We start from the raw sequence: 25907 nt of genomic DNA, 5'->3' as shown, positions 1-25907 counted from the left end.
TTTAGCATTAAAGAATAGTTTTTCAATGCGCTTTAAATGTTATCAGAGCCGATGTTGTGCCAAAAAGTGATCGCAGTCCAAAAAGTGATTTACGGTATTGAAACGTTTGTTTGTGTCATGACATTTGTAAACAGTTGATGTTTAAGGTGCAGTTCACGTGGAAGCCAGAGGAGGGTGGTGTTGTGCGCATAATACAAAGTGATGGCGAAACCTAAAAGACGGTGTCATGTCTGCTCCCTGAAGCAATCTCATAACAGTTTCAATCTATTTCAACCCAGTTAGCACATTTCTGTTATGAAGTTTAATAATTTTTGGCAGTAAACTTTTAAATCCTTTTATTATGAATATCACGTTTTCAGATTTTCAAGAGAGACCAGACCAATAGGGCAGCAGAAATCATAAAAATAAATAAATAAATAAGAGTTTTATAAAGATTAAAACAGTAAAAAAAAGAGAGAGACTGGAATGATTATGATGTATAACACAGAATATGTACAATAACAGAGTTATAAACACGAAAACACGTGATACTTTTTATTTCATCTATAACCTCTGTGTAAATTTTGTTGATTGCAAAGTGTTTATGAATATGTTTTTAAAAGCTGGTTATCTGACTGTCAGTTAATAGCAATTAAAAAGAAAGCTGATTTTTATTATTCCTAAATGGAAAAAGTCCATTATGAATTTTTGTTATGGATTTCATTTATCAATCCACCTCCTCACTGCTCTTTCCCGGTGCAGCAGCCAGAGCTGGATCAAGCAGCCAGATGGCTTCTGGAGGAAGACTAACTGCAACAAAGGGTCTCTGGGAGGCTGCTCAGGCACAGCAGCTGAAAAATCAAAGATGAAATAAAAACTGGACCTGATCATGGTGCTGCATGAGACAAAAAGTCTAGATGATAAACCAGTGTATGAATTGGTAACACTGCTTATGATGATCATGTTTAGGTGGAAACTAGCGAGCTAACTTACTGCAAACCTCTAACTCAGTTAAATTGAATAAACTCTGTTTTCTTGGATGCCTGGATGTTAAACTTAATTGTTAAACCCGGTAAAACAGCAACGCTGATCATTTTATTAAAGATGAAAGAAGTTAGACCGTTTTTAGCTCTCAGTGATCCCTCAGTGTTCGTTTGACTTTGGGACCTGAAATATGGCAGCTTTTCACTTACACATTTTTGAACCACTCATTCATAGAAATAGTTTCCAGTCAAAGATCTGGACAGATCCACCAAGTTCACAGTAGTTTTTCAATTTTCTGCAGCGCAGAAAAAACCCCCTGAAAACATCACTCCTCTGAAGTAACACATTGTGATTCATGTACAAACAACACACAATTATTGTTGATTCTTCAAAGCCTCCTTATATTCAACACTTGGGCAGGTGGTGTTATACATGCCCTCATAGCACCGGCACATCAATCACCCTATTTTCACCTTGTCACCTTCATTAAGCTGCTCTCTTTCTACAGAAGGCCCACCGCATGCATGGGGGGGGGGGGGGGGGGGGGATACCGTGGGCCAGGGCTGTGGCATCTAACGTCTGGTTGTCAGTGTCCTTTGGAAAAGCAAGTGATTGTCCTAAAATCAGATGTTCCAGCAGATTGATCTAGTTTGCCAACAACATGAGAGGCTGCTCCTACCTGTCCTGGTGAGCTGGGCATAAATCAGTGACCTCTGACCCTGGAAAAGTGTTGTGATTAGTGGAGAGAGGACAGTGACAGACACTTCCTTTGGTAAATCCAATATGACTGAGATGTCGACCACAGTCAGCTGCAGAGCAAACTGCAGCGACTGCATCACCTGAAAAATAATGAAAAACCCTGAAAAAATATACATTTATGTTTTTGGAATTTATGTCTTCTGTTCAAATACTAATATCATCTTGCCTTTTCATGATAATTGTTATGACTCATTGTCTTACTTTTGGTTGCATCCTGTCAGTCCCTGTGATGAACTGAGCGTGACCTCCTCCTTGGCCATCCCATTGATGAGAGCAGAGCTGGCCCCTTCCCCAATCCCAAAAGAGAAACACCTGCAATACAACAGCTGTTTTTAAGACACACAGGTTTGGTACGCAGAGAACCTGAATTCTCAATCACTTCTTTGGTGCTCCCCACCTCTCCATCAGTAAAGACAAACAGCAAGAGAGGAGAGTTTTTTCACCTACACAAGCAAAAGCTCAACTCTTTGGCAGGTATACAAGTATGCTTTCAGTAATCTGTTTTAGCAAGTAAATCAAACATAACCTGGAGTTTTGCAGAATCATCCAAAGGCAACATGGTGTTTTACAGTGATATCACTTTAAGTCACTGAGATCACATGAATACAACTCACGGGAAGATGTGTTCACAACGAGACCCCAAACTGTAAAATGTTTGAATAGCAGCCCATTGGTAAACTCTTCAACAGGAGCAGAGGACTGTCCTGAAGGGAAGAGGGAAAGATGGTGAGGCCACTGTGTGAGAGGAACGATTTGAGGAAATATTTTGTAACTCTAACACCACTTTATGAATACTCTGGCACTGCTGGTGCGAGTATTACTCATATTTTCAGATTGATTCACTACCAACACAAACTCTCCACATGAAGCCATTGAACACATCAGAGACATGAAAAGGACAGAAAAATGTCAAGTTTACAGTTTCTAATATATTCCAATACAATTAAATTCCAGGTTGAAGAACTGGGATCTTGAATTTTTATTTGCAAACTAATGACTTCACTTATTTTTCACTCACCCGGCTCAGCAGAGGCCTGTCCTGCCTCCACCACAGCAGTGGGCTGGTGGGCGTCTTTGTAATAAATCAGCAGTTCAACATCTCTGTCAAACTTGTGTCCTGCAGCCAGCTTGACCTGCACACCACAAACACATTCATATTTATTCCTCAGCAACAAGTAACAACCACACACAGCAGACACATCAGCACTCTACCTACCGTGGCCTGGGTTTGATCAGTGTTGAGGTACTGCAGAGGGTCCAGGGAGCAGTTGGACTCTACTTTATGGATTGGACGAGGAGAGGAGACAGAAGAAACATCACTGGACAACCAAAACTATTTTACAGCTATTTTAGTTTAAAACCATAAAAAGTGACAGAAAAGGAATATGTTTGTTTTTGTAAATATGCTCTTGACTTTTATGATCTATGGATGGTATAATGACAAATATCAGTATAATGAGGAAAACATCATTTTTGCCTCTCTCTTTTTTAAACAAACCTTTAAAGTGATATAAGATTTTATGTCAGCGCGAGTTAGTGAGTGTTAAGTAATTATAAACCTCTTTATGATCTAACTTTTTGGAAAAAATAAGGGAAACTCCACATAACATTTTCTTAATTAGTTAAAACCATTTACTGATATAAAGTCATGACGTTTGGCCAGCTTGAAGATGGAGAGAAAGACACTCTTTTTTTATTAATCCTTTATTTATCCAGGTAAAAAAAATCTCATTGAGATTAAAAATCTCATTTCCAAGAGAGACCTGGCATCATGGCAACAAAAGTCACATACCACATCATCTTCTCGTCCTCACAGGAGAAGTCAGATTCCAGTGAGGTTAAAAAGCTACAGAGAAACAGGTCAGTTCTTAAATCGACGTAATGATGAGTCAGAATGTCAGACATTTAAACTCTTCAGACTTTTAATCAGCTGTTGTGTGAGAGATAAACCCTCCAACCAGAGTTTACACATTGCTAAAACACATTGAATGTTAAGGTGTTGCCATGGTAAAATATCTATAGAGGTCAAAAGTTTGACATTTCAGCTTCACTTTTTATCCAGCCTGTGATTTGGTTTTATTTGAATACAAATTTTGGTAAATGGTTAATTAAGACTGATTATGATGAATTGAAAACTTGAAAAATGTAATTAAATAAAAACACTTATAGACATACATGGTTTGCTCTCCCCTTTAAAGTGCACTTTAGTCTTGTTCATTTTCAGCTGCAAACAAACAGAAATGTGAGTAATAAATATTTCATGATCTAATCTGTGCAGACAAAGAAGTTGCTGGTGTTGTGAGGCTGGTGACAGCCCAACATATGTTTGAGGCATTGGAGCAAACAATTTTAAAAAATGTGGATGCCTCTCTGCCCCAAACTATTGCAGCTCGTTGGAGGCTAATTCCTTCCCGAGCTCCAGCTCCTCCTGGAGCTCCAGCCCCTGCTCGAACTCCAGCTCCTCCTCCAGCTCCAGCTCCTCCTCAAACTCCAGCTCCAGAACAAAGGAAACCTCGAAGGGTTGTTAGACACCCTCCAGAGGTGGACTTTAAAGGGCTTATCATGGGGTACCTCCTGTCAATTGACGAAAAGTTAGGGGAGGAGCTTCAGCCAGTCTCTGATCCTTCAGAGACTCTCCGGCTGAGCCTCAGCTTGCTGAGTCAGGGCGACTGGTAAAATGATTTTCTACTGTTATCATTAATTATTTTCAATTTAATGTGAGGATGTGAGTTTTAAAACTATTTGATGTTCCTACAGGAAGAAAAAGAAAGAGGGGTTGCGATACATCCGCACCCTGGTGCGGCATCACCAAGAGGAGTTGGAGTTAAACCTCCGTAGAGTTTGCTTGGGGGTGACACAAGAGGTATACCAGCTGTTTTTCTCTACATCTGTCTTTATGCCACCCTCTTCTGTCCATGTTTGCAAGCGTGCCCTGTCTCATGCATCTTTGTAACAAGTTTGATTTCTAACTGCTGAAATTTCCTCTGATTCTTTAGATTAAAAACAATCGCTCTTGTGTCCTGTGCGGCACTGGACACCGTAATATATTTTTGTGTACACCTCAGAGAGAGGATGGACAAAGAAGCTGAATGGACCTGTGAGAGTTTACTCCAGGTGTTTGCAAGGGCAAATGCCAATATGCTCATTCAGCAGCATGCCAAGGAAGCTCTGACCGCTCTGGTTCACGGTTGCAGCCCGAGTCGCTTTCTAAACAGCCTGGTGACTATGGGTTTGAAGTAAGTTCACACCTGTGAAGAGTATCTGTGACCCCAGCATCACAATCAGATCAGGTGAAAATCAAACACACTGAGTGGATTTGTCTGTGTTTCCTTCCTCAGACATAAGAGCGTTCTCGTGAGAGCTGGTGCCGCACTGGGGCTCCTTATAATCAATAAATTCATGGAAGCAGAGAAAGTTCTGTCTGCAGGACGGATTTTCACCAAATGCTTCCTGTTGGCTGTCAGTGAACTGTGTCAGGATGCTTCCTCTGAAGTCAGGTCAGTGTGAACTTTTAACAATTATAGGCTGATATTTCTATTTTGACTTTCTTTTGATAAATTCTCTGCATTTACTTAGAAACTAAAGTGCTGATTAAAAATGCTTCTCTCTGCAGAGCTCATGGAAAGGCCATCCTAAAAGACCTGGTCAAACAGAGGAAATTCAGAAAGATGTGGGAAGAAAGCGTCTCGGATAAATCCCGCTGGGAGGTGGAAAGAAGACTCAGAGACGTATTTCAGAAATAACAGACACAGGTAAGCCACACAGCATACATGAGCAGCCTTCAAATTAATAAACCACTTTGAAGGCTGCTCATTTCTGTGTGGTATTTTCAGAAATTTCCCACATCACGTCTGCTTCAGGTAAGTATATATGTCATTTAAATATTTAATATAACATTCACAGTAATTAAATATTTAAAATGCACAAAAAACACTCACTTATCCACCAACCGGTCGAGGCAGATGGCCGCCCTCCCTGAGCCTGGTTCTGCCAGAGGTTTCTTCCTGTTAAAAGGGAGTTTTTCCTCTCCACGGTCGCTCATAGGGATCAATTGGGTACAATAACTTTGTTGCTTTTTGGTCCGTCACATTGACCAAAAAGCAACATGTTCTTAATAGAGTGTGTAAAATAAGGAGGGGATGTTTTTCTCATTATCATTTAATATTTTAATATGGCATTATTAGTTCATTAGAAGTATATAATCAGCTTTGCATTAAACATAAATTGAAGTTTTTGACTTTACATTATCCTTTGCATTACAGTGATTGTTATAACTTTAGTTTGATCTTTTTCCTTACAGGTACCAGAATAATAACATGATTTTCCATTGCAGATTTAACCATGATCATTCTATACACATTGCAGTTTGTTGCTTATTCTAGAGTTGTGCTCAAGTTGATTAAAGGTTAAAAGCTGATCTATGGAGGGCAAAGGCTTTGAGCTTGGAAGGCCGCACGCGCTTACACAGCACTTATAAGATGTTATTCTTGGTGATTTTGTGCTTAGTCATGTTCTAATATGTTTTAAGTAGAAGTAGCTGATCCAGCAATATTCATTTAATATTATATGCTTGACTTAGAGCAATACACACTGATGGTCTTAACAAATGAAAGAGTCCTTGTAGCTGCCATGTTGTGTCTTAGCAGGGTACAGACGGTTCCAGGAGACGGGGGGCAGTCAGCGTCTGCCCTCGGGAAGGAGACAATGTTATTCTTTGTGTTAAATAAAATTGTCAACATTGATTGTTTTACACCTGTCACTACGCATGAAGGGGCGTTCTAATACCCTGATTTTACAAAACTATGGTGATGTGTTTTTTGAAGAGAGATCTGAGGCTGTCTGCATACAGTGTCCATCTCCCACGTGTGTGATCATTAAATCATCGTTTGACTCAACCCGACCGGACCAGTGTTGTTATTGTGGGTTTTTCCTATGGTGTCCATCCCCAATATTTTGAACTCGTAACATTTTGGGGGCTCGTCCTGTGGTATTGGGGTGGAAGTGTGAAGTGTGGACGGTCTGAGGTGGTCGAGCGGACAGGCACGGACCAGGGATCTGATGTGAGTGAGCTCCGCGGGTGCTTCTAAAGGTAAGGCACTGCCTGTTGAGTTGATTCCCAAATTGTGCCAAATTGGGCTGCATTAAATTAAAAGTTTACTCACTGACGTTGCTGGTGGGTGTCTGTTTTGATTTTGATGAGAATCACCGTGTGTTATGCAGTTAAAGTTGCTTAAGAATATTTAATGAACTTGAAATTAGGTCAGAAACTGTTCTGGAGGAAACAGTGTTGTTTTAGAAATTGGGTCAGAAACTGTTCTGGAGGTAACAGATACTGCTCAGGTAGTTTGGTAGGGAAATTAGGACAGAAACTGTTCTGGAGGAAACAGAGACTGGTTAATAGTTTTACAAATTAGGTCAGAAACTGTTCTGGAGGTAACAGATACTGTTTAATTGGCATGTTAAAATTTGTCAAAATCGGTTAGGTGAAAATTATTATAGGACGGCACTGGAAGATGCTAGGAAGCACATAGCCCGGAGGTTACGCTCCCTCCTAGTCGTGGACGCGCGGCTTTGACCTGTCGGCGAACAGGGATAGTTCAGTTTGGCTTAACTGTGGGGTACAGGGCATCCCGGAATCAAGCTAGGAGTTACCGAGTCTCCTCACCGTTTTAAACGGTGTCATGTGCTTGTTTGGACAAAGTTAAATTGAGTTAGGGATTTTAGAAATCAGGCCATAGGCTGTTCTGGAGGAAACAGATACTGGTTAATTGATTACAAAAAAGTTAACTTTCTTCGGTTGGACCCGTTATGGTTAAATTTGTCGAAATTGTTTAGGTTCTTTAGAAATCAGGCCATAGGCTGTTCTGGAGGAAACAGATACTGGTTAATTGATTACTCGTTATATTAAATTTGTCGAAATTTGTTAGGTGCTGAATCTGTCAGGCCTGTCAGTGATTGTAAATACAAGACGTCTTTTGTAATATAAAATAATAGAATTTTGTCTGAGCTTTGTGTAACCCTTTGTGTTGACGAGAGCGCAGCTGCAGCGCTGCGAGCTATTTTTAGACGGTGTGTGAATATGTAAATGAGCTGGTGGCTGGGAGGAGAACGGAGATTTTCACTTCCTGCCCAGAGTGTGTGTGAGCCTTATAAGCAGAAGGCTTTTTATTGCTGAAATTCTGTAAATAAATTGCTGGTTTTGATGTTATAACAATATAAATAGCTTCTGATTTAAAAAGAGTGGTTTCAATAATTTTAGACACACCTTGCTAATGTGCTTATAATGAGTTGGCACTCGGCCTTTGAAGGTCAGAAGCTTCATTCGGCGTGACTGTCCGGATTGATAAAGTGTAGTAAATGCCTTGAGTGCAGAGGGCTAATGCAAACAAGCTTACACACACATAGGTTAGGATTAGAATAGGTCCCTAGAAGGCTTTTGAATGTTTTAAACCAAGTGTAAATCACTAGAAGGTTATTAGTTATTCACAGTTGATTTATGTAATATAAAAAGCATTTAAGACTGAGTAACTTCAGTCTTTGAGGAGGATAAGAGAGCGTTCCTAGACCAGAATAAGCTGCTGTAAGTTAATTGAAAACAATTTAATTAAATCTTAAATATTTTATACTGATAACACAACTGATTTTAAGCCATACCTTTAAATAACCAAAGTTTATGAAGTTTTCTGAGCTGCCATGACACAGAGAAAGTGGAGTGTTTCACCCTGAAAGGATGAAATGATGCTCTGCCTTTGTAGTCAAGTTCAAACATAGGCCGTAAATAAATATGAGCCACTAATAAGCGTGACATAATTAATAATATCAAAATAAAGCACATCGGGTGAGTGACCCAGATAACAAAATTTATGAGCACGCAATAAAGTGGACCTGTTAGAACCCTTTTGACATTTGTCCCTTCAATAATAAATGATTATATTGTGTCCTATGCACTAAACAGTCCCATTTAATACTGTTAAATCGTTGTTTAAATAGAATACAAGCAAACATGCCTGTGCTGTATTTTGCAACCTGTAATATACAAATAGCAGAGGAAGAGGGTCGGCTGGAGGTGACCTGTAAATGTCACATAGTGACTGAAGAAGGTGTTTCACCTTATGAGATGACGGTGTGGTCTGAGATTGAGCTGTATGAGTTAAATGCCTATATACAACGTTGCCTATTTCTATTTCGAGGCTTAAAGGAGATAACTGAGAATGAAAATGATCCAAATTGGGAGCCCACAGAGGCCGCCCACTTTGCTCAGGCCATGATAGAGTCTGTAGTAGACGGTTTTGATTTTGATATGCTTGCTTGGGAAATAATGTAATTATTTGTGGAGATGTCTCCAAGTGATTGGTAGATTTAAAGGAGACAAATGTGTGCTCGAAAGTGTGTGGTTGAAATTGTGTGTTTGGGTGTGTGTTTGGAAGACTTTGAAACATAGGTTTGATTTGAAGAAAGCTAATCACAGTATTATGGTTTGACATTGAAGCAGAGCGAGCTATACAGCTAAATATTGAGGAGATTGGATTTAATTGATCCATTGCTCCTTCGCTCTGTAAATAATAGGGTGTATTTGTCAGTTTGTAAGCAAACATGATATTGCTTTGGAGCAATTTTCTGTGAAAAAATTTTAAGGCTGTGTGAATGCATTCGAGCTGTGTTATTGTTTTGTGCCCCAAAGTTAACATGCAGTGTGTATGAGTTTATAACATTTATGTTACAGAGTAAAAAGTAGTCATTAAAAGTGAATATTGAAAGAGGCTTGGTTAAGTCTTGACACACTGCGTTGGCTGTGTGTCTTACCAAGCAGATCACAAGGAGATAGTGACCCTTGGAGGAGTGAAAGTAATTGTGAAACTTGACAGGCAGACGCTGCGGGCTGACCCGAGAGGAGGAGCCGGATAACGTCACAAAAAGGGAGGTAAGCCTGTGTTCTAGGATAATGGCTGACGGCCCAAGCATGACACCTACTGGGCACAGAGGCTATAAGCCTCTGAAGGAGCAGCTGGAACAGCTAAAAAGAGCCGTTCGTTTAGCTTCTCCTGGATCATCAAAGTTAGCTGAGAAGGAATGCAAAGCAATGGAAGCTGAGCTAAGCAAGCTTATTGCTTCCCAACAGAGAGGGCTAGGTGACAAAATAGCCCTAAGTCTTGTGCTCAAAATAGAAGGAGAGAGATGTGAGCAGCAACTGGAGCAACTGCAAATCGAGACAGAGAAACGTTCAATTAACTGGAGAATTAACCAACAAATCAAGGAACTACAGCAAACTCATGCAAAGTGTTGCAAGTGGATGTTCTTGTGGAACGGAGCATCTTCCTGGATGGAGGAGGATGACACAGCTGAAACAGAAGATATGGAAAGCATAGTGGAGGCTTTGAAACAACTGAAAAAGCAAAATAAGAAGCTGGAAGATCAAATGATGAACTGGATTCCAAAACCAGGAGATGCTAACAAGTATCACACAGCAGAGATTCTTCCTTGGGCCACATTAACATCTAATGCCGTAGGACGACAACATGTCATGCCTGTAATGACCATTAGAGGAGGACAAGTTCATGGCCCAGATGGACAGACGGCAGTGGTTGTAGGAGGAGTAGCTGATGTTGAATACACCAGGCCACCACTGGTGGTTCATAATGAAGGGCCTATGACAGTTAAATGTCAGTCCCTAAGTGGGGGAGGGAAAGTGATAACATCAGCCGCAGATGAAGGCTTGACTTCGCCTTCCTGTTCACATGAGAGAGGAGACAGGCCAGAAGCCGAACCAACAAGAGAGAGCCTGCCTGACCAGATTGGAGAAGCGGATCGGACCCCAAAAAACGAAGAAATGATTTCACCGGTGGAAAGGATGGCACAACCGGCTTTCATTGAGCTGCCAACACCAGCAAGAGACGAGCAGGCACAGACCAGCAGGTCAAAACACTCCAAAGCAACGGCCAAGTCAGACACATGGGCAGGAGAAGTATTTGGACGAATGCTTGAAGACCCGCAAGGGCTATTGGAAGTATTAAATACGCTGAAGACCGTAAAGGACAAAATGACCAAAAGCATGGCAGAAGAGGAGAGCGACAATAATTCATCTACCTCAGAGGAGGAGGAAGATGATGACGAAGACAAAGACAGAGGAGGAGTCGCGTCAGAGCCAAGTACTGTCAGGAATCTTAGGTCAACAAAATTGAAAAAAGAACAGAGACAGAGGAGGCCTATTTTTAAGAGTTCAAAAGGCAAGGGAAAATTGGGACAGTGTAAAACTGTGACCAAAACAGAAAAAGCTGCGGGCCCTCATTATAATTTGCCTTTAGTGGCTGGTGCAAAAAACGAACCAGTGTACCGCGCGTACAAAGTAAGAGATTTGGAGGCATTGGTTAAACAGCTTCCACCTATAACTGGAGGAGGAGCAAGGTGGTTGCGTGAATTAGGCAGGCTAACAGAAGGAGAGGAGCTTGCTATTGGTGATTTTCGCGCCATTTCTGCGCGGTGTATGCTCGGTGGTGGGCTAGCAGATGTAGAGGCCATAGCTCGCACAACTCGCTATGCAAATGATTTGCCTTATCATGAAGTGCAATGTGCTTTGTCTGACGCAGTCCGTGAAAAGTACCCAACCCCTAACACAGGTGCTATACCTAAAATAATTTGGGACCCCCAAAACACACCTAGAGAGTTTTTAGAAAAAGCCAGAGATCAGTGGTTGTTAGAAACAGGTACCCATCCGGGTAGAGAAGGTGAACACCGAGCGTGGTTTCGTTCAGCGGTGCTGTCAGGGCTGCCAAATCAGGTCATAGAAGATCTACAGAAAAACCCAGATTTTGCCGTAGCAGATTCGGTGCAGTGGGAAAGACACGTCTCACATCGTTTGCAGCTGGAGCAGGACAGGGCGAACAAGCAGAAAAAAGAATTGGAGGAGGCACAAGCGTCTCTGCTCAAACTACAGTTGGCGGAGGCCAGAAACAAAGCCTGCGAAAAGAAAAAAGAGGAGAAAGAAAAAACAGAAAAAATGATGATAGTTGCGACCCAGCCTGGTCCTGGGCCTGAATGGCCAGATAGTGGCCCGAGTCCCTGCACTAATGACGGATGGCCCGCCAATGCACCAAGGCAGAACCAACCCACAGGGAATTGGGGAACCGGTGGATCGTACAGAGTGCGTGGTGGTTCAGCGGGGGGAGTACAAAGAGCTCGTGACACGGGGAATCTCAGCAGTGTGCCTTGGAATGTCTGTTGGAGATGTGGAGCAGAGGGTCATTGGAGCAAATATTGCCCAGGACGTCGTCAGAACTATCAAAGAAGAGGCTACCAATCCCAGGCACGTGGAGCTCCGAGAGCAAGAGATGGCTCTAGGGGAGCATATCAGGCCCCAAACCCGAGTGCAGCACCAGCCGCGCAGTATCCAGTGGCTGACTGGAGGGAGGACCAGTACTGAAGGGACCCGGAGGGACCAAACAGCATGGGTGTGGCAGATCCCATGCTGTCAATGACTGTAGAAGGGACAGAATTGCCCTTCTTAGTGGACACTGGAGCAACCTATTCAACCTTGAGAGCAGCACCAGACAGTGCAAAGTTGTCCTGCCACACAGTGAACGTGGTGGGTTTTTCCGGGATCCCGATCACTCTGCCAGTGACTGACCCAGCTTTGACAAAGCTGGGCAAGCAGACTTTGAAACACAACTACGTGGTGTCATCGCAAGCGCCAGTAAATCTTATGGGCAGGGACCTGCTCGTGAAGTTGGGCGCCACAATCACATGTTCAGCAGATGGATTATCTGTGACTCTGCCAGGGGGCCAGCATTTTCCGTGCCTGGGAACAAATTCAAAGACTCAATATCTGCTTCAAGACTGTGAAAGAGCAAAAGCCGACATCTACTGGGGGAGACTAGTGAAAGAGGATGTTCTGAGGCAATTTCAGCTGTGGAGACCCTGGATAATGAGCTTGGCAGTTTACTTCCCTCCGCGCGAACCTTACCACGTGGCTTTGTTTTATGATAAAGATAGTGACGACACCTATCGTGAATTATTTCAGTCTGATCTTGAGGGTCAGACGTGGAATGTGCAAACACATGACATCTACATCGGACCAGAAGGTGTAGCCGCGGCTGTGAAATTAACTGATGAACAACTGCTTTGGTACAATGTGGGAGAAAATTCAGCACCTCACATTACATTGGCGGTCCACCAAGGTCATGGTGCAGGTGATCTGGGTCCAATGGTCAGGCGAGCACTGGACGACACAGGGTGGCAAAGAACCCAAATTCCTAATTTATCTTATGCTCCAAATAGTAAAACCTATCGCATAACTTGTGCCTGTGAGGATACAGTGATCTTGGAACATAAAGAAATTTCAAAAACACATGGTGAGGAGTGTGTAGACCATCCTCACGCAGTTGCTGGACTGTCAGATCTGCCTGACAGTCTATGGTCAAAAGGGCCCACGGATGTTGGCCTAGCTAAGTGTCCTCCTGTTTTGTTCCAGCTGAAATCACACATACCAATCAATAGACCACAGTATAAACACAAACCTGAAGCAGAGGAAGGAATTACAGAAACAATAGAAGGCCTGATAAGGGCCGGGGTGTTAGAGCCCTCTCACTCACTGTGGAACACACCAATTCTACCAGTGGAGAAACATGGAACAGGAAAATATCGCATGGCACATGATTTGAGAGCCATTAATGAAATATTGCTCTCTACTACTGCACCAGTACCAAATCCGTACACAGCTTTATCAGCTATCACATGTGACCAAAAGTGGTTCACGTGCATTGACCTGGCAAATGCATTCTTTTGTCTTCCTCTGCATGAGTCACTCAGAGACATTTTTTCATTCACATATAGAGGCCAACAACTCAGATACACACGGTTGCCACAAGGCTTTGCACTTTCTCCAGGCATTTTTAATCAGGTGCTCAAAGAAGCCCTGTCGTCATGTAATTTGCCTGATGATTGTACATTAATACAATATGTTGATGATCTTCTCATTGCAGCCCCGTCAGCAGCGGATTGTACAGCGGCGTCGCTCGTTGTGTTGAATAGGTTGGCAGAATGCGGCTTTAAAGTAAGTAAAGACAAGCTGCAGTTAGTTCGCCCTGAAGTGACCTTTTTGGGCCGGGTAATCGCACACAAATCAGTGGGTTTGATGAACACACACAGAGACCAAATTCTGACACACCCAAAACCGCGAACTGTGAGAGAAATGCTTTCTTTTCTTGGTTTAACAGGCTACAGCAGGCAGTTCATTCCGGATTATGCAGGCAAAACTGCCCCTTTAAGGGGCCTAATGAAGCAAGTTGGCGTTCGAAACCTTAAGGCTGAGCTGCCTTGGACTCCTGAAGCCGAAGCCGCATTTATTAGGGTAAAACAGGATTTGTCAAGGGCCGCAGATTTAGCCACACCCAATTATGATGAGCCATTCTATTTGGATGTTTCTGAAACAAACTCAGTTGTAAACGGAGTGTTGTTTCAGAAAAAGGGGGGGGTAGAGATGTGCTCATGTATGTAAGTGTAAAACTACATCCAACAGAAGCAAAGCATCCTACATGCACACAACATGCAGCAGGGGTCGCTAAAATTATTCAAAAAACAGCACATGTAGTGAGAGAACACCCACTGAAAATACTTACTACACATAGCATAGTGGCATACGTGAATTCACAAGCATTTTGTATGTCACCACGGGCACAACAGAGACTGAGCAAAGTCTTAGAGGCCCCAAATTTGACATTCACACATGAAGGAATTAACATGGCAGATTTAATGGGTGTAGGGGAACCACATGACTGCGCCAGAAGAGCACAGATTGAGGAAAAGATTAGAGAGGACCTGAAGGCCGAACCCATACCGGGAGCTGAGGACTGGTTCACCGATGGATGTTGCCACCGAGACGAAGGAGGACTGAAAGCAGGCTATGCGGTGGTTTGCAGAGTAGAAGGAGATTATCAGGTCAGAGAGTCAGGAAGGATTGAGGGAAAGCAGTCGGCCCAGAGAGCTGAAGTGATAGCCTTAGCTCGAGCTTTGAGACTAGCCAAGAACAGGAGAGTGAACATCTACACCGATTCGGCATATGCGTTTGGAGCAGCGCATGTGGAGCTGCCTCAGTGGAAAAGAGCAGGATTCAGAACAGCAACCAATGCACCTATTTCCCACAAACATGAAATGGAGGAACTGGAAAAGGCCTTGGCTGACCCAGAGGAGGTGAGCATTATAAAATGCAAAGCGCACTCCCAAGGAACCAGCATGGTGGAAAAAGGAAACCAGAGAGCAGACGAAGCCGCAAAGGAGGCCGCAGGCTACAAAGGACGGAGACAAATGATACAGGTAACATCAGAAGAGGAGATATCTGTTGACCTGATTGAGGAAGTCACACAGGCCCAGGAGGAGGCATCCCCAGAGGAAAAGGGGGTGTGGAAAAGCAAAGGAGCCTGGCAGGATGGACATTTGTGGAGGGGGCCAGACGGGCGCCCCGTGCTGACAGCCAAAATGGCAGAACAGAAGGTGGATGAAGCCCACGGACTCGCCCACGTGGGGATAGCCCAGATGGAGAGAAACTTGTGTCATTGGTGGCATCCTGAGCTGCGAGGAATGATAAGAGAAAAGGCCAGGATGTGCTTAATCTGTGGGGCACACAATCCTAAGCCAGCAGTAAAACCGGAAGTGGGTAAGTTTCGGCCCCCTGAGAGGCCGGGAGAAGAGATTGTTATTGATTTCACTGATATGATTGATTCTGGACCTGGCGGTGTAAGATATTTGTTAGTGTGTGTTGATGCTTTGACTGGCTGGCCAGAGGCCTGGGCTACAAAAAAGGAGGATGCTAAGACTGTCATTAAGTGTTTAATCAATCAGTACATTCCCCGTCATGGGTTCCCCAAAAGAATTAGATCAGATAATGGAACCCATTTTAAAAATCAAGATTTGGAAAAAGTAGAAAGAATGTTGGGCGTCCAGCATAAATTTGGAACAGTCTATCATCCTCAGTCTCAGGGGAAAGTAGAAAGAATGAACCTAAATTTGAAAAACAAATTGGCGAAAATTTGCGCGCAAACAGGGCTAAATTGGGTCGCAGCCCTGCCGGTTGCGTTGATGACCATAAGATGTTCTGTTAATCAATCCACAGGTTTTACACCATACGAGCTGCAAACTGGGAGACAGTTTCCGGCACCTTGGACGGTGGGCTCGGTTGAACGGGACAAAAAGGGGAACCGGTCCCACGCAGACTACTGGAACGAGTTAAAGGCGCTTGTGTCCAGTTTCACAAAACAGGCGGCTTGTAAAGGGCCCACAGGAGAAGGAGAGGTCCCGGACGCGAAGGCAGTGTGGCTGAGAGTCATCAAACGCAAATGGAAGGAACCCCGCTGGACTGGTCCATATGAGGTATCGGCTCGGACGGCGACAGCGGTCCAACTGAAGGGGAAAGGCGACACCTGGTATCACTGGACGCAGTGCGCAGCTGCGCACGAGGGCTTGGTGGGGAAGGATCAATCTCCACCCAACACAGGTGAAATTGAGAGGCAGAATAAACCCTCACACCTGTGCAACGGGCCGACCGGTGGTCTACCCGGAAGGTCGAAGAAAGAAGAGCAGCCTAGGAGGAGATCGCTGCGCCAACGAAAAAGGAGCGGTACCACACCGAACACCTAGAACAAGAGAGAGGCTCTGATAAAGGGCTTTGAACTTTTTACTACACCATAACATTCACATACAACCATGCCATCACAACAATCAGACACTGGTGACGAAAGAAGAGTTTCAAAAGCCATCACAATGTTCAAAATTATTATGAGTTTGATGTCAATTATGTTGCTAATCATGGCTATTTGTTTTTTGATTTGTTTGTTGCAGACCAGCCCGGGAAACCAGTCTGAGCACGGAGGCCATGCCAGTCCGGCGTTGTTTGATACACCAACTACACCACGCGTGATCCATAGTGATTTAAAGTTGCGGGCAAGAGTGAAGCGCGAGGTCTCTGGTAAAAAGGATGAGTGTCTCAGCACATATGGTGGTTTAGAATTAGATTATGTTATTGGCTCCACAACTTGTTTTATGTTTGATCTGTGTGATGTTGTTAATTGCAGGGACGCCGGCAGTGCTTGGAGGGGATATAATGTGTGGGTCTGTTGGGATTATTCAGTGAGTACGCACTGCGAGAGGGGAAATCGTCCTTATGACAGCTGGTGCCGTAATTGGGACCAGGTAAGGGGTTACACTGGGCAAAATTGGGAACCGTTAGAACTAGGATCAGAAAACGAGCTTAAACTACAGAGGGATTTTAGCCCCTCTGGAAACGCGTTAACCTTATCATTGGGGAATTGGCATCGCAAACAATCTATGTATTTGGTTCTGGGGGTGGAAACATCGGGGGTTGATCCAAAAGGGTTAATTAAAGTTAATTTCCTAGAAAAAACTAATCGCGTACCGTCAGGTAGAGAGGACATGATAACTCGCGTGATTTCCGGCCCCACCAGCTCTGTTGCATCTTTTACAGGGCAGGAGGGGAGCGGGTCGTCGGAAGCTACACCAGAGGAGCACGAACCAAGGGAGAGGCGAGTAGTGTCGGTGGACTACACCACCATGAAACCTCAGGATTTGATTGAACGCGCTACCGGGTTCAGTGACAGTAACATCTGGCTGGACTAGATAGCCCAAAATGCTAGAGAACAAAAAGTGGCTAATTGTGTAGCTTGCGCTTCTGCAAGGCCGCGTTTATTTATAGAGCCTGCACCTCTGCATCCAGAGGATCAGTGGGGCTATGATTGTATGCTGCGGATGACTAGAGGAGCTGTGAATACGGGGAACTGCACTGTGTTGTCCAGTCTATTTCCTCCTATTGCCAAGCTCACGCAAGTAGGGCCGTTTACGCCCCGGAAAGATAATTATACGTGCTTTAAGTTTACCACAGATAAAGTTAAATATCGGTTGGGGGAAATTGACCCCAGTTGGTGTTCGGTCACCCAGACGGGGAGGACCACCAACAATGTGAGTGATGCAGCCACCCTAATTGGGACTTGGGCTAGGAGCGGGCTGTATTACTATTGCGGGCACAGGACTCTACTGGTCAGTGTTCCTCTTGGGAGCGTGGGGACGTGCGCGATGGTGAGACTAGGAGCGCCACTTATGCTAATCGGAGATAAGGTAAAATCAATTCCCCCACACAATACGCGCACATTGGCAGTCAGGCGCAAAAGACACATTTTGAGGAAGAGAGGAATTCATGACATAAATGTTTATGACCCTAGAATGAATTCCCCCACCTGGATCGACTCCATTGGAGTGCCCAGGGGGGTTCCAAATGAGTTTAAACTAGTTGATCAAATAGCAGCCGGGTTTGAAAATATTCCAATAATTTCTGCTTTCTTTCCAGTGACCCCAAACAAGAACGTAGATAGGATCAATTATGTTCACTATAATGTACTGAGACTCTCTAACCTCACCAGAGACGGCATGGAGGGGTTGGCGGAGCAGGTGGGTCCGACCTCGTTAATGGGAGTGCAGAATAGAATGGCCCTTGATATGTTGTTAGCGGAAAAAGGGGGCGTCTGTTCTATGTTTGGCGATCAGTGTTGCACCTTTATTCCAAATAATACTGCTCCAGATGGTTCGGTAACCAAGGCTCTGGAGGGCCTAAGGGGCCTGTCTGAAACTATGCATGATCACTCCGGTGTTGATAGTCCGTTGGAAGGCTGGCTGACCTCAGTGTTCGGACGGTGGAAGGGGGTTATCGCTTCGGTCATGTTTTCTTTATCTGTTGTGGTGGGTATTATGGTTATTTGTTGTTGTCTCATCCCTTGTGCCAGAAGAATGTTCAAAAGTATGTCTGTGAGGGCAGTGGACCCTGGAGTCATTACTCCAATGTCCATGATGCCAATGATGCATGTGGAACTGAATGTGTAGGCCAAGGTGGGAAACAACTGTTTGTGACCTCTGGATTCTCCAGAGGTCAACAGAGGGAATTGTAAAATAAGGAGGGGATGTTTTTCTCATTATCATTTAATATTTTAATATGGCATTATTAGTTCATTAGAAGTATATAATCAGCTTTGCATTAAACATAAATTGAAGTTTTTGACTTTACATTATCCTTTGCATTACAGTGATTGTTATAACTTTAGTTTGATCTTTTTCCTTACAGGTACCAGAATAATAACATGATTTTCCATTGCAGATTTAACCATGATCATTCTATACACATTGCAGTTTGTTGCTTATTCTAGAGTTGTGCTCAAGTTGATTAAAGGTTAAAAGCTGATCTATGGAGGGCAAAGGCTTTGAGCTTGGAAGGCCGCACGCGCTTACACAGCACTTATAAGATGTTATTCTTGGTGATTTTGTGCTTAGTCATGTTCTAATATGTTTTAAGTAGAAGTAGCTGATCCAGCAATATTCATTTAATATTATATGCTTGACTTAGAGCAATACACACTGATGGTCTTAACAAATGAAAGAGTCCTTGTAGCTGCCATGTTGTGTCTTAGCAGGGTACAGACGGTTCCAGGAGACGGGGGGCAGTCAGCGTCTGCCCTCGGGAAGGAGACAATGTTATTCTTTGTGTTAAATAAAATTGTCAACATTGATTGTTTTACACCTGTCACTACGCATGAAGGGGCGTTCTAATACCCTGATTTTACAAAACTATGGTGATGTGTTTTTTGAAGAGAGATCTGAGGCTGTCTGCATACAGTGTCCATCTCCCACGTGTGTGATCATTAAATCATCGTTTGACTCAACCCGACCGGACCAGTGTTGTTATTGTGGGTTTTTCCTATGGTGTCCATCCCCAATATTTTGAACTCGTAACAAGTGGCAAGTGAGTGTTTTACATTTTCCATCTGTGAACGGTAGCTTCTACTGCTCATTTATTGATTTGGCACCAATTTGGCACAAAATAAAGAAAACTTTAAACGACAACAAATGTTCTCGTCTTTCTTCAAGTCATTTTCAATAAACAAATTCAATAAATCAAATTGCATTCAGTTATTCTTGTATTTCCTCGCGTAATTAGTGGCTATCTAGTCAGTAGCCCAAAGTGCAATATGTTAGCTACTAATAATATCTTTGTATTGTTTTTCTTTGGACCGATGCTCACATCGATGCTTCTGTTTGTTGTTGTGGAAAAATAATTTAAACATCGAAACCAAACCGATTTTCTGAGATTTATTTTAAGAAATATCAAACCTCTGCAAAGGGATCAATAAAGCCGTCGTGTGGATACAATCTTGTCTATTCAGTGGTTGGGAGTGAAGTTCTCACCTTCATGTAGGCACCAGCTTGATAATTAAGTGTGTCAGCAAGACCAGGTATTTAAGGAGCGGCTGTGGCAGCAGCCAAAGTAACTGCTGTTTCCCTTTCAAGCTTCCTAGTTTTTCCTGGAGTTCAGCCTTCAAGTTGATTCTTCCCTCCCTTAATTCAATTTACTTATTTGTAAGCTACATGTATGCTCACTAACAAAGCTAAATGAGCTAAAGCTAACGGTGCTCTTTAAATTTGAAGAAAATCCAGTTCACTTTCTTTTCTCATCAGTCCTCTCGATTGTGTCTTGTAGCAGGTTTTTGGCTTTAACACATCAAAGATCTGATGGGTTGAGTTGGCCATAAGGCTCGTCAAAGTTTAATAGTGGTGGCTTATTGGGAAAAACAGTCCTGACAAAGTCAATCAGCCCCTCCTCCCAAACATTAATGGATGATGCATGCATGAATACTCAGCAAACATCATCTATAAAAAAGGATCTGTATGTTCTGTATGTTCTGTATGTTCTGAATCACCATAAAGTTGCTAATAGCAAGAACACAACACAGCCGGCGGTCTGCTACTCTTTGTTTATTCAGATCTCTTTTCACACAATACTCTTGTTGCTTCTGAGCCTCTCGTTTTACTAAAGGTTATGATGGAGCAGCAAGACTGAACCAGTGGCTGGATAACATGAGGAGGAAGGAGTGGAGACCTGCACAAACATCATGTCTTTAAAGTGCTCGCTTTAAAACAGAATGCTTTCTAAGAGTGAAAGTTTAAGAAAATCTAACTGTAATATTTAACATGCCTACTCTCCTTTCCCCCCATTTGTACTAATTTAGGGAGCACAGCAGTTGCAGCCATTTTAAGGTTTGTTTTTTGTTTTTTCTCAGGCGAGGTCATCTGTCAGAGGGGCAAGAGGCAATATTTTGGTAAGTACTGACACAGAGGTAAGTGACTCTCCAGGTTTATTAAAGAAGGAATCAGAGTTTGGCAGTGCTGCTAAAAATTCAAAATGATTGAATTTAAAAAATAGAATTTCTTTCATTTCAATATTAGAAAACCAGACTGTTTATATTCAGTGTTATTTATGTCATTTAAATTTAAATGCTCATTTTTGTTTTGTGTGTGTTGTTGACGAGTATTAAGACTAAGACACAGATTATTTTCTGTCCCAAGGAAGGTCGATACGTTGGCCTTTAGCCAAAAGCAAACTCAATAAAAAAAGATATTTTCACGGGAATACAAAGTTTCGTTTGTTACAGGAATCTTAATCACATGAACGTGGGTGAGAAACACTGGCAAGGACTCCAGTGTAACAGAGGGAGAGCTTGGTTAATAATGGGCAGGACACACTGGGAGCAAAGGTGAAGCACAACAACAGATTTTGTTACTTGTCTATGAGCTCCTGGAGTAAACCAATGTGCCAGGTTGGGGAAGATTCACTCTTGGTGTTTCTAATTTATATGCAATTGACTGAAGCATATACATATTGAATTATTCATAGGACTTTGTACAAAATATAAATGTCTTCCATGTGTTATATTGTGGTTTGATGTTTGCATATGTGGATGTTTTGTTCCTCATTTGGTTTGCTTCCCCCAGACTTGGGCTATTCCAGATGCTCACCTGAATGATAGAGAATAAAAAGAAGCCAGTTGCTGTTACAGGGGTTGGGTTCTTTGGTGTGTTTTGGTGGGTACACTCATGCTTTCATTAATAAAGATTACTAGATGATAAATATTTTTGCAGCCTCGTGCCATTTTGTTTGAACCTATACGTGACTGCTGGCCAAACTGATATAAATAGTAAGTGAAGTAAATAAACTGCCTGTGGCTTCTCAGGAAGTCCTGCATTTGGGTCCTGTTATTCACTCAAACCTGACAATAACACATCACCCTGTTTTATCCACAACTGTAAATTTTCGGAGACATCCTGTTACATTTACTGAGATCAGCAACAGACTTGCTGAATTCAAACCTCAATACAAATGTGAAAATGACTCAGCTTTTTCTTCTTTTGTTTTTACAGCATTATGGACTATAAGTTAAAGCAATTAATGATGCAGTGAATGATGGTCAAAGGGTTGATCTTTACACAGAGCACGTCTGTCCCTTTATTAGCCCATTACAATTATTCCCCCATCACTTTAAAAAGGCAACAAAACATGCATGTAACATTTCTTCAGAGATGTAATTCAGTTTTAATTATATAGCGCCAAATCAACACAACAGTCACCTCAAGGTGCTTTATATTGTAAGGTAAATACACTAAGTAATACAGGAAAAAAACAACAACAATCAAATGATCCTCTTTGAGCAAGTACCTGGCAACAGTGGGAAATAAAAACTCCCTTTTAACAGGAAGAAAGCTCTGGGAGATCAAGGCTCAGGAAGGGGCAGCCATTTGCCACAACTGGTTAAGGGAGAGCGGAGCAGGACAAAAGAAACACACTGTGGAAGAGAGACAAGTTAGTGTCACAATCTAAATGTTGAAGTTGGTCGACATTTTCAGATCAGACTTATGGTCTTTAAGCCAAGTTTAAAATTTGTTTTGAATGTCCTTGGTGTAGTTATTGATGTCATTTCTTTTTATGACAATCTGTTCTTAAATTGTGTTTTATTTCTCACAAAAGTGAAAAGATTATGGAAGAAAGTCGAGCCAAAGAACAGAGCTGGCTCTTAGACTTTGAGTATAGGAGGCCCTCAGCAGAACTTTTAAAGAGAATAAGAAACACAGAAAACCGTAGATAAGGAGGTGTGCTCTGACAGTGCAGCGCAGCACCCAGAAAGCTATTTGGCATTGGCAGAGAAGACTTAGGAAGTTATTCAGGAGCAAAACCCTGGTACTCAACTTTGCTGCTCAAACCTCAAATATATTGATACTTTTACGCCAATATACAATTTATTTCCAAAATTGTTACAACAAAGAAATAAAAAACCAAACATAGATTTCATAACTTTTTATGCTAATTATTATTTCAATCACTACAAAACAGGCAGTTTTTGAAAATTCAGATGTAACTCTAACTACAGTCATGAATAAGCGAACATGAATGGAGACTATGTGCTGTCTTAAGACGTTCAAGCAGGGCTCTAGAGTGCGACCAATTTGGTCGCAAATACGACCAAATTTTTCAGTGGTGCGACTAAAAAGAAATATTTGGTTGCACCTGTGCGACCAACTGTTTGGGTAGCAAAAAAAAAAAATAAATCTGCAACCTTCCCTGTGGTCAACAACATACACACATTTTGCCCCTATCGTGGACTAAACCAATCAGAGATAGTAAGGGGCGGGACCTCTCTGATTCGCCGTGGTCCAGATGAAGGTGCAGGTGGAAGTGGGAGGAGTAGCTTGAATAAAGCGATATCAATTCATTAAATCCTGAATGACTTTTAAATATAACTGTGTTTTGCCAGAAACGCCAGATTCTCAGATTAAAGCTCACAAAACCATTTCAACAACAACCAAACAGCAAATGAGAGCAGGTACACGGATTCACACAAAGACTTAAACACAGACCCGACGCATCAGAATCAGCTTTGTCTTTCTCGGCTTTCTCACCTGACGGCCTTAGACGGACACGCTGTCAGAGCTCAGCGATTCTGATGCGTCCGGTCTGTGATTACGTCTTTTTGCGCTGATTCTGAGCTGCAGGTTTTGTCTCTTTCAACCAAAATTCATCGAGCCAGCAGCAAAAGAAGCAGCAAACTGCGCTTCACATTTGATCAATGTCGTCATGAATTTTGCTGTTTTGCTTCCACGACTATTAAAATCACACTCCATGCACAGCTAGCTCTCTCTCTATCTCTCTATATTATATAAATTATTATAAAATTTGTGTGCGCCTAACTTTTGTGCCGGTATGCCTAACTTTTTAAAGTTAGGCGTACTGGTACGCCCATGGCAAAAAGTTAGTCTAGAGCCCTGTCAAGGATCAATCGGTGTCAATTAGCAGAATGAAAGTGTTTCATGGATAAAATTGTAACTCCTGCGAGAGAAACAGAATGACGTTCTGTATAGTTTCATTTCAATTTGGCCATAAAAATATTACTTTTGTTTAGAAGATGGTGTAAACACTGTAAATAGTTATTTTAAAAGTTTTGCTCTATTCACTCCAATTCACTGAGGACCATCTTGAAAATGTCCTGAACTGAAGCCATTTTCCGAACTATAACAGGAAGGGAAAAGACTCTTCTTAGATTGGTTTTGGTGTTTCTGTGTGAAATCAGTAAAAGTATGAACATAATCGCCATCTAGTGGCAGAGAAAAGGAATTAAAACACTTTGTGAATGAGCTGCCACAGCAGTGGTCCAATCTTCTACTGTGTCAGGAGTATTCAGACAATTTTGACATACTTTTTTTCCACAATGGTAAAACCAATATTAGGTACATAATTCATGACAAATAAACATGTAAAAGGGGTTGATGATATAAAACAGCTCTGTATCAAAGGCAGTGTGGAGTAAGCAGACCTGCTTCTGTTCACTCTGAAGATGAAGCTACTTTAAGAAAACCCTCAGAGTCCCAGAGCTTCTTTCTTCACGCTGCAACCCAGCAGGACATTTCCAGCATCCACACACTCTGACACACACGGTGCTAAAAACACAAAACAGATATTAAAATAATGATTGTGGGAGGAAAGCTGTAGAATGAAACAGTTTTTTAAAGCTGTTATTTTATCTGTTACAATCATTGCTAGTACCATTGTGAGCACAGAGCCACGAGGCAGCCTTCATAGCCAAAAGCTCCCACTCGTCCTTTGCATCCATCTTGAAACCATGAAGCCAGATCAGAGCCAGAATGGTGGCCCACACTTCACTGCTGGTCTAATTCCCCAAATCAAAATCAATCAAATAAAACAGACAGAACACACATTTTACTTTCTACAACCAGTAATATTACATATGTTTGTGTACTTCTTTGTCACACGGGGTCACCAAGGTGGGCAGCTCTGCATATTTGATTTGGCAGATTATTACACTGGATGCTCTTCTGATGAAATCCCAAACTGTGATATCATAAATGCTCTAAAATAATGTGCTGACATGTTTTTACAACAACTGATGAGGAAAATAATTTCTGCTGCCGTGTGGTTTCTGGATAATATCAGACGCTGGTGCAGCTCAGTGGGAGGTTAGGAGTGTGATTACCACCAGTGTTTTAGCTTCTGATATGCAGATGTTTATTCTCAGGCTGTGAGGCAGGCCTACGTTTAGTTTGACTTCATTTTATTTGTTTTATGGTGTGTTTTTAATTTTATCATGTGTTTTTGTTCAAATTATAGAATCAAATCTGTTTTATCTCACATCATCATTTTGTGTTAATATTTAAATTGACAGCAGTGCATCTTTTCAGGCTTTGACTTTTCCACCTCCTCGTTGGTCTGTCCCAGTGCAGCAGCCAGAGCTGGATCAAGCAGCCAGCAGCCAGACGCCTCCTGCAGGGAGACTAACTGCAGCAAAGGGTCTCTGGGTGGCTGCTCAGGCACAGCAGCTGGAAAATCTAAGATGCAATAAAAACAAAACCCGATTATGGTGCTAGATGACAAACAGAACTCTACATGATAACTCAGTGCATAAAACACCGCACTGTAAACTATGCAACAGATAAATATTATGTTTTTCACTTGAAAATTACATCTTAAAAATGTAATCATTACATAAGAGCTCCACATCAAACACATTAATCACATCATCTTTGTAGTGAAATAGCTGATGACTCATTAAACGTTTCCATGCAATTTATCCACAGTGAAAAATATCCACTTTGCTGGATCTGAAAATCACGTTTTCCGAGATCAGACAAGAGCGGGCGTGTTCAGTTCACGTGCTGCTCTTTGGCAGTTTTACAGATTTTATTCTGAACATCTTTCTGAAGTGACTGGTTTTTGCTTGTATTCAGCAGAAACTGGAAACTAATCCAACTTGCTGAATGTATTTACACAGTCTTGTTTGCCTCCAGTGCAGTGTCTT

At 42.4% G+C, this 25907-nt stretch overlaps 1 protein-coding gene and 1 pseudogene across 9 annotated transcripts in view; one reads left to right on the top strand and one right to left on the bottom strand.

The window, feature by feature from the left end:
- Positions 1-4420, bottom strand: part of LOC309687640 (von Willebrand factor A domain-containing protein 5A-like) — a 29250-nt pseudogene extending 24830 nt beyond the window's left edge. The window contains exons 1-9 of the transcript XR_014280744.1: positions 4412-4420; positions 4104-4216; positions 3511-3568; positions 2939-3055; positions 2741-2855; positions 2518-2579; positions 2337-2426; positions 1924-2034; positions 1643-1802 (exon numbers count right to left, since the gene is read on the bottom strand). The product of XR_014280744.1 is annotated as a von Willebrand factor A domain-containing protein 5A-like (transcript). The remainder of the gene's footprint in view (positions 1-1642; positions 1803-1923; positions 2035-2336; positions 2427-2517; positions 2580-2740; positions 2856-2938; positions 3056-3510; positions 3569-4103; positions 4217-4411) is intronic.
- A 434-nt stretch (positions 4421-4854) lies between these two features.
- LOC309688239 (TOG array regulator of axonemal microtubules protein 2-like) lies at positions 4855-21853 on the top strand. 8 transcript variants are annotated; one of them, XR_014271005.1, is made up of 6 exons: positions 4855-4958; positions 5061-5219; positions 5336-5474; positions 20826-20864; positions 21198-21299; positions 21538-21853. XR_014271005.1 is itself a non-coding variant. In XM_082503847.1 (5 exons), exons 1-3 carry the CDS (start codon positions 4861-4863, stop codon positions 5463-5465), a joined length of 387 nt encoding a protein of 128 aa, XP_082359973.1. In that variant the 5' UTR covers positions 4855-4860; the 3' UTR covers positions 5466-5474; positions 20826-20864; positions 21198-21434. The 8 variants fall into 8 exon arrangements, 3 of the variants coding, with proteins under 3 accessions (XP_082359973.1, XP_082359972.1, XP_082359974.1); XR_014271006.1 differs by having other exon boundaries at positions 21198-21362; XR_014271008.1 differs by lacking the exon at positions 21538-21853 and adding an exon at positions 5556-5582 and having other exon boundaries at positions 21198-21434.
- The last annotated feature ends 4054 nt before the right edge of the window (positions 21854-25907 follow it).

This window comes from Aulonocara stuartgranti (assembly GCF_965226115.1).
Source record: "Aulonocara stuartgranti genome assembly, chromosome: 14".
Lineage (NCBI taxonomy): Eukaryota > Metazoa > Chordata > Actinopteri > Cichliformes > Cichlidae > Aulonocara > Aulonocara stuartgranti.
The sequence above is the reverse complement of the archived record's forward strand: the minus strand, read 5'-3'. Positions and strand labels throughout refer to the sequence as shown.

Excerpts from the sequence above, each read along its gene's own strand:
- LOC309688239 (XM_082503847.1), top strand. The coding sequence starts at position 4,861 with ATGCTCATTCAGCAGCATGCCAAGGAAGCTCTGACCGCTCTGGTTCAC. Across the intron at positions 4,959-5,060 it reads CTGGTGACTATGGGTTTGAA|ACATAAGAGCGTTCTCGTGA; the intron begins GTAAGTTCACAC and ends TTCCTTCCTCAG. Across the intron at positions 5,220-5,335 it reads GATGCTTCCTCTGAAGTCAG|AGCTCATGGAAAGGCCATCC; the intron begins GTCAGTGTGAAC and ends TTCTCTCTGCAG.